The 11,686-nt window shown below is 50.8% G+C and overlaps 1 protein-coding gene across 3 annotated transcripts; it reads left to right on the forward strand.

Annotated features, from left to right (window-relative positions):
- Positions 1-14: 14 nt before the first annotated feature.
- On the forward strand, positions 15-11,346 carry tbc1d13 (TBC1 domain family, member 13). Of its 3 annotated transcripts, XM_042337794.1 has the most exons (13): positions 15-139; positions 1,176-1,249; positions 1,840-1,880; positions 2,627-2,688; positions 2,948-3,047; positions 3,409-3,491; positions 3,926-4,085; positions 5,081-5,282; positions 5,806-5,969; positions 6,825-6,985; positions 7,835-7,892; positions 8,581-8,685; positions 9,241-11,346. In XM_042337794.1, exons 1-13 carry the CDS (start codon positions 117-119, stop codon positions 9,304-9,306), a joined length of 1,299 nt encoding a protein of 432 aa, XP_042193728.1. In that variant the 5' UTR covers positions 15-116; the 3' UTR covers positions 9,307-11,346. The 3 variants fall into 3 exon arrangements, with proteins under 3 accessions (XP_042193728.1, XP_042193729.1, XP_042193727.1); XM_042337795.1 differs by lacking the exon at positions 8,581-8,685; XM_042337793.1 differs by lacking the exon at positions 9,241-11,346 and having other exon boundaries at positions 8,581-8,785.
- Positions 11,347-11,686: the final 340 nt, after the last annotated feature.

Raw genomic sequence — 11,686 nt, forward strand, 5'->3', positions numbered from 1 at the left:
CAGTGAGTTTGGGCAGTTTATTCCCGGGAGGAGAGTGTTTTGTGATGGGAGGAACTTGATTCCAGACGGACCAGATATCAGCTTCCGGTACCGCGCCGAAGAATAAGGAAGTGAAGATGTCGCGGCTCCACCGGACCCGGTAACTGAGCTCCGGGGGAGAGACCCGGGGGGGGGGGGAGAGACCCGGGGGGAGAGACCTGGGGGGAGGAGGGGAGAGAGAGACCTGGGGAGGAGGGGGGAGAGAGACCTGGGGAGGAGGGGAGAGAGACCTGGGAGGAGGAGGGAGAGAGAGACCTGGGGAGGAGGGGGTAGAGAGACCTGGGGAGGAGGGGGGAGAGAGACTGGGGAGGAGGAGGGGAGAGAGAGACCTGGGGAGAGGGGGTAGAGAGACCTGGGGAGGAGGGGGGAGAGAGACCTGGGGAGGAGGAGGGGAGAGAGAGACCTGGGGAGGAGGGGGTAGAGAGACCTGGGGAGGAGGAGGGAGAGAGACCTGAGGAGGAGGAGGGAGAGAGACCTGGGGAGGAGGAGGGAGAGAGAGACCTGGGAGGAGGGGGAGAGGACCTGGGGAGGAGGAGGGGAGAGACCTGGGAGGAGGAGGGGAGAGAGAGCCTGGGAGGAGGGGGTAGAGAGACCTGAGGAGGAGGAGGGGGAGAGAGACCTGAGGAGGAGGAGGGGAGAGAGACCTGGGGAGGAGGGGGGAGAGAGACCCGGGGAGGAGGAGGAGGGAGAGACCTGAGGAGGAGTGGGGAGAGACCTGAGGAGGAGGGGGGAGAGACCCGGGGAGGAGGAGGAGGGAGAGAGACCTGGGGAGGGGGGGGTGAGAGAGACCCGGGGAGGAAGGGTGGGAGAGAGACCCGGGGATGGGGGGGTGGGAGAGACACCCGGGGAGGGAGTGGGGGGTGGGAGAGACACCCGGGGAGGGAGTGGGGGAGAGGGAAAGATCCGGGGAGGTGGGGGGAGAGGGCCCCAGAGAGAGAGAGAGAGAGAGTCTCAGGCCCCAGAGGGAGCGAGAGAGACATTGTCCCAAGAGAGAAAGAGACTGCCCCAGGGAAGGAGAGAGAGAGAGAGAGAGATCCAGACCTGAGAGACTGAGGAAGAAGCCTGAGCCCAGGAAGTCGGATCCTCAGAGTAGATTAATCCCGAATGTTGTGTTTACCGGTTGCATTTTGTTTCAGAGTTGCCGAGTTCCGAGATGCTTTGGATGAACCAAACATCAGCCTCGTCAGACTGCGAGAGCTGTGCTTCAGTGGTAAGTTGTGCAGCTTCGTGCCTCAGCATTGGCTTCCGTTTCCCTAACAATAATTTTGCTTTTGGGAGAACCCGGTGTTGTAGATGACCCGTGAGGTGGTCATCATGTTGTAATCGCCTTACAAAGCACAGTTACTACACCTTGCAGCGAATCCTACGAAGCACTTTGAGATGTCTTCCTGCGTGAAAGATATTATATCAAATGTAAGGATTATTATATCTGGATCAAGCTTTTCTTTTTGTAAAATGCTCCTCAGTCAATCAAGAAGATGAAAAGTTCTATCTTGGTCTCAGCTGCGCTTAAATTCATTCATAAACTGGTGTTATTCGTTAAGAATCGCGCACAATTAATAATAAAAATAGTCCTTGCATTTGATATAAAGTCTTATCGCATTGTTGTGATAGCTGAAAGTGCTTCACAGAATGTACTGTGAAGTGTAGTGACTGCATATTTGTACGGGCGAACAGACTGTGAACAGACTTTGCTCCCACTTTAGTAAATCGTAATCCGTGGAATAAACTTCACCCGAATCTGTTGCCATGTGATGTCTGTAACATCATAACATTTGTACCCTCCTGTTTCTGCCACAGGGATCCCTTTTGAAGGGGGACTACGTTCCATTTGTTGGAAGGTGAGAAACTTGCTTCATTTCCTGGTGGGTGGGGCGGTGGGGGGAAGGGTTCTAGTGACAGACCACATTGACCTCACACCCTCCATACCCAGCCCAACTCCCTCCAATCTCGGGGCCTTTGTTAAAGTGCTTTTAAGGCACGTTCCTAACGTGAAAGCCACCGTCACCTTGGCAGCGGAGTCTCCTTGGAGCTGAACTGGCTCCGGATGACATGTCTGGCAACGGAATGTCAAAATCGAGCCAGCCCTCTGTGTCGTTCTTGGTAGTGCAGTTCTTAAGCCAGGCAGGTCTACAGTATTCCAGGGCACTGCTGATGACAGCACAGCCAGCCTGGCTCATCGGCATGACCTGGAAGGGCAGACCAGTCACTGGGGGCAGGGAGTCATCCGACTCAGCACCTGTTAACCCTGCAAGCCAAAGCCCTGATGGCCAAGGTGGTCCAAGCTGGACAGGCAGCAGAAAAGCTTGCCAGGCAGAGCTACCTATGGCAAGTTATGTGGTTTTAGCTGGTTAAACTCCAGCGGTTACCTCAGTGTACACTCTAGGAACCCCCAAGCCTTGGCTCTTGACAACCTTGGGTGGTGGGGGGGGATTTGCCTCAAAAGCATTCTCATCCAGTTTGTTGCTACAGAACCTCAAGCTGCTGGGTTTGACAGCAATAAACCGTCACCCTCCCAATTGCTTTATTTCCCTGCAGCAATTTACAAAGTGACGTAAAAATTCCATAATTTCTTATCTCTTCACAGATCCTGCTGAATTACCTGCCCACGGAGCGGGATCAGTGGAGCTGCTTCCTGAAGAAACAGAGGTGACATGTTTCTTTCAATTGTATGTTAACAAGATGTTGGGAGGTGTCAGCCGACCTGTGCCTGACTGAGGTGTTGTGTTTACACATATAGTGCCTGGGGAGGGCTTAAGTTTACCCATAGTGTCAGGGGTGTTGAAATACAGGAGGGTTTTAAGGCAATGAAACAGCGCCTTGGGACGTCCTCCCGATGTGAAAGGCGCTTTACATATGTAACTTATTGTTGTTCTAAACACATTCACTGTGAGGTTTTGAATTTCAGGGAGGTTTACACACAGTTCCTGAAAGAGCTGATAATACAGCCGGGAATCGCTAAAGCCAATCTGGGTTTCTCCCGTGAGGACGTTACACTGGAAGATCATGTGAGTGTCCAGTTACTGCGTGGAAAGGAATTTCTCATTTTCCCCCTGCCCTGTGCACTTATCCTCTCCCCAGGGATTTGTGTCCCTGTTCTTTTCCCCAACCCCCCACCACAATGTTGCTGTAAATGTGTGTTCGTGTGTTTCCCACTTGCGTGTAAGACATAAAGAATCTGTTCTTAAATCAGGTGAGAGTCGGTCAATCTCATTGAAGTGCGATCCTCCCCTTATTTGAAATGCTGTACGCTGTCCAGCGCCTTGGGGCGTCCTCCCGACATGAAAGGCGCTGTACAGATGTAATGTTGTTGTTTCTCAATCTCCAGATCTTGTATCTTATCTAATTTGGTCTCTGTCTCTGAAACAGCCATTGAACACCAACCCGGACAGTCGATGGAACACATACTTTAGGGATAATGAAGTTCTTCTGCAGATTGACAAGGATGTGCGGTAAGTGAAGACAGCTGGGTTACTTGTGTAGTTTCCTCTCCACTTGTGTCATCGTCATCTCTCTCTCTCTCTGTGACTCATGTTTGCTTGTCTGTCTTTGCACTGGGGAGTCTCTCTTTTTGTGCTCCACCACTGTCAAGCGCTCTGGGACGGTACTCTGCGTGAGGGGCGCAATATAAATGCAAGTAGTCGTTGATTTCCTTGAGTGATCTCACTCCTCTTTCTCTGTCTGTGCGTGGTCAGTCAGTGTCTGCCCTTACCCCCACCCTCCCTGTCCTCTACACCTTCTGATCCAAACCCCCAGCTTGTGTCTAAATCCCTGATTGTCCAGCACCTTGGGACGTCCTCCCGACGTGAAGGGCGCTGTGTAAGTGTAATTTGTTATTGTCGTCTCTGCCTGTCTCACGGTTCCTCTACCTCGGCCCCTTTCCCAGGAGGCTGTACCCAGACATGGCGTTTTTCCAGCGCCCGACCGACTACCCGTGCCTCCTGATCATGGACCCACAGAACGACTACGAAACATTGCGGCGACGGGTGGAACAGACGACGCTGAAAGCTCAGACCGTGGCGCACAACCGCAGTGGGGTCACTAACGTAAGGAATCCCCCACGACTTTGTGCAGCCAGTTCTGTCCCCTCACTTGCACCCCCTTCAGCTGTTACTCTGATCGGTAGAACCTTAAAACTCTGCAGCTTGAAGGAAAGCCATTCGTCCCGTTGTGGCTGAGCTGGCTCTTTCCATTCTCTCTCCTCGGCCACCTACACCTCCTCCCAAGATCATCCTGGACCCTCCCTCCCTCCAGCCTCACTTCCCACTCCAGATGTGAGGAGGTCATCAGACTTCCCGGTGTCCTAAATCAATAAATAATGTGGTCACTTGATCCACGACTGTTTGTGGGACAGTTGCTGGGCGCATTTGGCTGCCATGTTTCACCCAAAAAGTATACAGTCGATCCGCTTTACGTTTTTTTCCTGTGAAGCGCTTTGAGACGTTTCGAAGACGTGATAAGGCGCTGTATCAAATTCATGGATTAGTATTAGAATTAAAATTGACCAGTTTTATTCTGTTTAGCTGACACCACTTATGAACTCTCCCGAAATCTCTCGGCCTCGCTCGCCCCTTCTCCCTCCTCTCGGTTCAGTTTCTGCAAAATACTTTGATGCAAAAAAAAAGGTTTCTTTTAGCAAATAACATTATGGGATATAGTACATAGGTAGTTCGGGACATATGTGCATGCGACCACCAGGAAGGTGGAAGGTGAACTAGATGGACCTTGGTCTTTTTTCGTCTAGTATATCTTATGTTCTTCACGTTTTCGAGACACCTCACCCCCTTCTCTTGCCTCCTTCAAGTCCCATCTAAAGACTTCCCTCTTCAACTGTGCCTTCGGCCACCCTAACCCCCCTGCCCTCCACCCCTCCTGACCCCCAACTCCCAGCTCAGGTCCAAAAACCCCTGAGTGTCCAGTGCCCTGGGACGTCTTTCTGATGTGAGGGGCGCTGTACAAGTGTAATTTGTTGTAGTTTTTAATGTTATGCATTTCTCCCAGTGCTGTCTGTTGACGTGTAGATTGTCTGACGTGTCTGCAGGTCTCCTCACCCCGGAAAGTGCCCTCCTCGAGCGAGTACGAAGTGCTGCCTGAGGGCTGCGAGGCTCACTGGGAGGTGGTGGAGAGGATCCTGTTTATCTACGCCAAGCTGAACCCAGGCATCGCGTATGTCCAGGGCATGAACGAGATCGTGGGACCGGTTTACTACACGTTCGCGACTGACCCCAACACAGAGTGGAAAGGTTAGCACCGGGAGCTTTCATATCCTACCGCCTAACTTCTAGAACTCTCTCCTTTTACCTTAGGCGAGTTTTCTAACTCCACACGCCTCTGTTTACTTAGCAGTAAGTAGGAACTTGGTTGTTAGTCCATTGGCAGATCGCTTTCTGGGGGTAATTATCCCTCAAAAAAAAGTGGTCACTCAGTCCATGACTGTTGGTGGGACACTGCTGTGTTTCTCCCACAATATACAGTCAATTCACTTTTTACGGTATATTCCATGAAGTACTTTGGGACATCTCAACGACGTGATAAGGCGCTAAATCAAATGCAAGGATTATTATTGTTAGAGTACGGACTTAATACAGAGAAAAACTCAAGTAGTAAGTAGTAGTGTTACTACTATTATAAGCCTACCTCTTTGACCATGTCCACTCTCCACCCCCCCCCCCCCCCCCACCCACCCTTTTGCTTGGTGTCCATCCCTCTGTCCGAGAAGCGGCTATTGTCTGAGGTTTTGACCTGTTCCCACGCTGTGATTGTCAGAGCACGCTGAGGCCGACACCTTCTTCTGCTTCACCAGTCTGATGTCTGAGATCAGGGACAACTTCATCAAGAGCCTCGACGACTCCCAGTGCGGAATCAGCTACAGGATGGAGAAGGTTTACTCCACCCTCAAAGAGAAGGACCTGGATCTCTACTTGAAACTGGTGAGGAACCGCCCGAGGAACACCATCACCAACAACTTGCATTTATATATTCGCCCACAAAAATATACAGTCCATTCACTTCACCCCGTGAGGCGCTTTGAGGCGTCTCGAAGACGTGATAAGGCGTTATATCAAATGCAAGGATTATTAATATATTGCACCCCTCATGCCGGGTAGTGTCCCAGAGTGAAAGGGTTAGGGTTTGCAGATGTTTCAATGATTCTGCAGGGGCCTGGCTACTACGCCTGCATTTAGGACCATTCCCCTCAGCTGGGAATGTGGTGTCTTCTCACGCCACGGAGGGAATTGAGTCAGGGAATTGTCTCTGGACTCCATGTGCCCCTGCCTCAGGCTGACAGGCGGCTAGAGTTCAAAACCCTCGTCCTCGCTTTTCAAAGCCCTCCACGGCCTTGCTGGTTAGTGTGACCCACTAACTCCATTCCGACCTGCCTGCTCCCTCCACTCGGCAGTCTCCGGCCTGCTACACATCCCCGTCCCTGCCCACCATCGGCAGTCAGACCTTCAGCCTCTCTGCCCCCACCCTTTGGAACTCCATCCCACGGTCCCTTCACCTCGCTCCCTCCCTTGCTTCCTTCAAGGCCTGTCTAAAGACCCTCCTCTTCGTTCGTTTGTGCCTTTGGTCAGCCTCCTTCCCCTGCCCTCCACCCTCCCCGATCCCAACTCCTTGCTCGGGTTCAAATCCTTGACGCCTTGGGGCGTCCTCCCGACATGAAGGGCGCTTTGTAAATATCATTTGTTGTTGTTGTTGAACCCGTTGTGCCTCAGGCCCAGACAGGAGGTATCGATGGTTTGTGCTGAGTGCCGTGTGCTGATTGTGTGTAAATGTGATTACAGCAGGAAGAGAGCATCAAGCCGCAGTTCTTTGCCTTCCGCTGGCTCACGCTACTCCTGTCCCAGGAATTCCTCCTTCCCGACGTCCTCCGCATCTGGGATTCTCTCTTCTCCGATGTGAATCGCTTTGATTTCCTCATCCTGGTCTGCTGTGCCATGCTGATGTGAGTGGCTCTCACGCTGCCTCTGGTTCTCTCTTTCTCTCTCTCTCTCCCACTGACGCCGAGCTCAGTGTGAGCCCACTCACCCACCCCCGTCCTCACTCGGTGCATTGAATCCCTCTTGCTTACATTCACGGCGGTTTGTGGGACGCTGCTGTGCGCAATTGGCTGCCGCGTTTCGCCCACAAAATACAGTCAATTCACTTTACAGTATATTCTGTGAAGCGCTTTCAGACGTCTCGAAGACGTGATAAGGCACTCTACCTCACCCTCACCTCTGTGACCTCCTGCAACCCTACCCTCCCTGACTGCTTCCAAACGATTCCCCCACCCCCCCCTTACTATCAGTGGCTGAGCTTACACACATTTAAACTGAGGTCCCGTCAGCCTGTTCAGGTGGACGTTAAAGATCCCATGGCACTTCTCGAAAACAGAAACACTTCTCGAAAACACTTCTCTCCCGGTGTCCTGGCCAACAATCCCCCAAATAAAATTGGTCCCCCAAGCCACATGGCTGTTTGTGGAACACTGCTGCCAAATTTGCCTACAAAATACACAGTTAATCCACTTTACGTATATTGTAGAGTGGAGGGACTATATTTTGTGGGTGAAACGTGGCAGCCAATTGCAGTGTCTCACAAACAATTGTGGATTGAGTGACCGAATTATTATGATTATTATTTTTTTGGAAGGCATTATATCCTGTAAATGGCGAATTGAACTGTGTTGCAGGGGGGAGGAGGAGGACAGCAGGGGGTTGGGTGGAGAGTGAGGCTGCTTGTAAATCACACGTCAGTGTCTCCTCGCTGCACATTCACCTCCAGTTATTCCTGTCCTGATTTTTCTCTCCAGTCTGATCCGAGACCAGCTGCTTGCAGGGGACTTCACAATAAACATGAGGCTGCTGCAGGTGAGAGCTCATTCCCGGCTTCTAGCTCGGTTACGAAGTGGGGGGTTGCGGGGAATTGGTCCTGCGCTGTACAGTTTGTATTTGTCATTGTTCTCCCCCTTGATGGCTCAAGGCCGGTGGTGAGGGATGGGGTAGGGGCTCGATGTTGTAGGGCTACTTTTTGTTAATTTTAATTGGTTTTAGTCCAGATTCCATGTTACTGCAAAGCCTCTCAAACTCTGATCCCAATTGCCCCTATCTCAACCGAAGCTCTACGACGGGGCACAAAGCACTTCCCAGAGAGGCAGGCTGTCCGCACAGCGGCTTGTATGACACCCTTCCACCCACCCACCCTGCCACGTCTTTTCTCTCCCTCTCCATCCATCCTCCTCGGCCTAAAGTGCATTCCTGTTGTTTTTTCCTCTTCCCCCTTCTTCCTGTATTCTGCCCACTCTCTCACCTGCTGTCACCTCAGGGGGAGCCATTCACACAAATAATTCTTCACGTGTATCCTTCATAACTTTAATCATAACACTATTGGATTTTCATCAATAAACTGATCAGAAACAGAACAGGACAGGAAGCCGGCAAAAGGCACCTGTCTACCTCTCCCAATTTATTATATGACTCATCACCTCAGTGAGTTTCTATTTACAAACCATTGCTGCTGCTTTTCATTAAACGTGATGAGTGACGTTCCTCTCACCAGACACTGGGGTCCTTCCACAAAGCCGCCCGTTGGGAAGTGTCAGTGTACCCTGTCTCCAAACCCCAGGGAAGTCCTTTCACTGCCAAAGCGCACCACCAGTCTCTGGTGAGTATTCGCGTTGCCTTCCTTCAGCCTTTCGAGAGAGAGAGAGAGAGTGAGAGAGAGAATTGGAAAGCATTGTAGAGTTTCCGCCGAGAGTAAATTTGACCTGGGGAGAGAACCAGAGAGGAGTCCTCAGATATTGATGGGAATCAGGTCTGTGCCTGTGAGAGCTTTGCCAGCATCCAATACAATAAAATACCAAAATTACATTTGTTTGGGCCTTTCACGTCGGGAGGAAATTGCAGAAAGTTGAAAGGAGTCTCAACAAACCTAGTTAATCCTGAATTTTTTGTTGGAATACAGATTGGCATCTTCTGTAGCATAAAATACAGTATATGCCGACTGTTTGTGGGACACTGCTGTGCACAATTGGCTGCTGCGTTTCGACCACAAAATATACAGCTAATCCACTTTACAGTATATTCTGTGATTACTGTATATTGGACTCTCTGAAAGAGCTGTTCTTCATCGGTTGGTACGTGCGCTGAACAAAATGGTATTTAATGAATGTGTTAACAGTCTTTCCCTCCCTCCCCCCCACCACCCCCCCACTGGCAGGATTATCCGATCTCTGACGTTCACCTGATCCTAAAGAAAGCCAAGGAGCTCCAGGACTCCGCGTAGCGACAGTCGGGATGGGACCCGGCCGTTTGTTGTTCCAGGGAATCACAGCAACAGCAATGCATGGTGACCAAGCTGCCTCTGCAGTGCCTTAGGCAATGCCTGTTCACACTGCCGTGCGGTGTGGCTGACCTCTTTACTTTGTGCCGTGGCAATCTCCTCGCCGCTGGCTGTGTGTGTGAGACAGTGCACTCGTCGCCCTGAACAATGAGCTTTATAATTGCACTCAAACCCACTCTGAACCAGTAATCATCTCACTCTCACAACTAAAGAAGAAAGGAGTGGAACTACAAAGTGATCCTAAACTCGGTGCTGTGACCCCCCCACTCCCTTCCCTCCCCATCCCCACTGCCTTTCTCTCCCACTCCGGGAGATATTTGAATGTGACTGGCAACCCGATGTGAAGCCTAATATCTGAATTTATTTGGGAAATCCACGCTGTGAGCCCCATCACCCCTTAACCTCTCTTCGTATTGAAGACATTCCAGTGTTCTGACTCAGCTTCTTCCCGTGTGCTGATGTGTTGCAGAGCGCGACTGTTGGCGTCTCTGGAAGATTGTCAACAGCAATTAATCAGTCCGTTTGCAGTGTTGTGCCTGAGTTTGCAGTGTTGCTCGTACAGGTTTGTGCCTGCGTGTCGATGGAGCTCGGTGTAGGGAGTAGGGGGTTGTAAGAGTCTTTTACACGACTAGCCAGCGCCTGGGGATTGCTGCCATTCAGACCGAGCGCTCAGAGTCTTATCTGTCGAGTGGAAATCTCAGCCTGTTCCTGTTCGGCCGCGCTCTCTGAAACTTCACTACATTTAATGCAACAGTATCACTACCAAACGACGTGTGTTAACAGCATTTATTGTTTCTCTAATTCTCCAGTCAGGGGCGACTTGTTAACAAGGGGGAGAGGGGCTGTGAGCCACATGGATCCAGTCACAATCCCCTTCCTATTTTTTCCCCCCTCTCTCTGCATGGTGTGAGGGCTGCTGCTGTCTTACACTGCGATGAATGAGGTGTAACCATTGAGTTAGTGCTTCTGTTAGTTAAGTTCAATGTGAAACACACTCCAAACTCCCAATGGCAGCAGTTAGTGCCCTTGTGATTCGGACTGGTGTAAAGTCTCGAACTTACTGATATGGGATCTTTTACCCCAGTGTTTAGCGCTTAGATGCACATTCCTTGCCTGATTTCTCAGCGTGTTGACTGCCCGGGAGCTCGGTTACAAACTGCATTGTCGGTACAGAACATTCAAAACACACAGTCACTACACTTTACAGTGTTTCCTGTGAAGCGCTTCGAGTCGTCTCTGATAGTGACGTGACAGGGCATTATATTGAATGCAAGGATTGTTATTATTCCCTCGGAAACCAGCTCTTTCTTTCCCCATTCCTGAAGGCCGTCGACTAGGATAGGATTTTTACTGGCATCACTCCTCCCTCCCTCAGCACCTTGTCTTGAGTCGCCATTAATCGAGCGAGCGTGGGTCAGGCGCTGTGCTGCCTCTGTGGACAAACACCCTGTCAGCACTATCTACACTACCACGTGACACACGTGAGAAATACCAAGAGCCAGTCCGTGCTGTCTGGGCGTCTTTAACACTATTATCTCAAGGTTAATGAGCACGTAACTGTGTCAAAGCCTTTCGACAATGTGCACAGATGGTACCAAAAAAAGAACAGCGATTAGATCTTCCCACACAGTCAGTACTGTTTTGCCATCCCCAGCTTCACTGGTGGAATGTCACTCCCAGACAGTCTTCTGTACCTTTGGCGTCTCTTTGACATCTGAGAGAGAACGCCTGATGGATGACGTGGTGCAGTGCCTGAGCGGTGTCTCAGGACATGAGAGAAGCTGTTCAGTGCTGCAGTCCCGGTCACTCACTCAGTTTAATTCAATTGCCTCAAAAGTCCAGCCTCCAGCTGTCACCATACTTTCTCAGCCTAGTTTTAGTGACACGGTCCAGGTTGATGTTTTGCGAGACTAGAATGTCTTCGATCAGTGTTGGTGTGTTCCTCTTCAACCGTGCTTAAGGCCACCTTCCCCCCCCACCCCCCACCCCTGGTTCGGAATCAGGCTCCGCCACTGTTAAGTGCTCTGAGATGCTACCTTGCGTGGAGGGCGCCGTGCAAGTTGTTGTTGTTGTTGTTCCTGCATTCCAAGGGTATAAGCTGATTATTTTACTGTTGCGATTTCTGTACCAAATGGTCAAAAGTCATTCGATGCTTTTTAAACTTTTTTTTACGTGGGGAAACTGTCTAAAGGGAAAGTTTTTATTGCATGTCATTCTGTTGTAGCCAGGGCAAGTCACACAAATTCTGCAACACTGACCCACTTTCACAGAACAGTCGCTCTGTGACCTTATTTATTTTTAAATTTTCCAAGCGTGCACATTC

The sequence above is a fragment of the Callorhinchus milii genome, unplaced genomic scaffold (genome assembly GCF_018977255.1).
Source record: "Callorhinchus milii isolate IMCB2004 unplaced genomic scaffold, IMCB_Cmil_1.0 Scaffold8, whole genome shotgun sequence".
NCBI classification, from domain to species: domain Eukaryota; kingdom Metazoa; phylum Chordata; class Chondrichthyes; order Chimaeriformes; family Callorhinchidae; genus Callorhinchus; species Callorhinchus milii.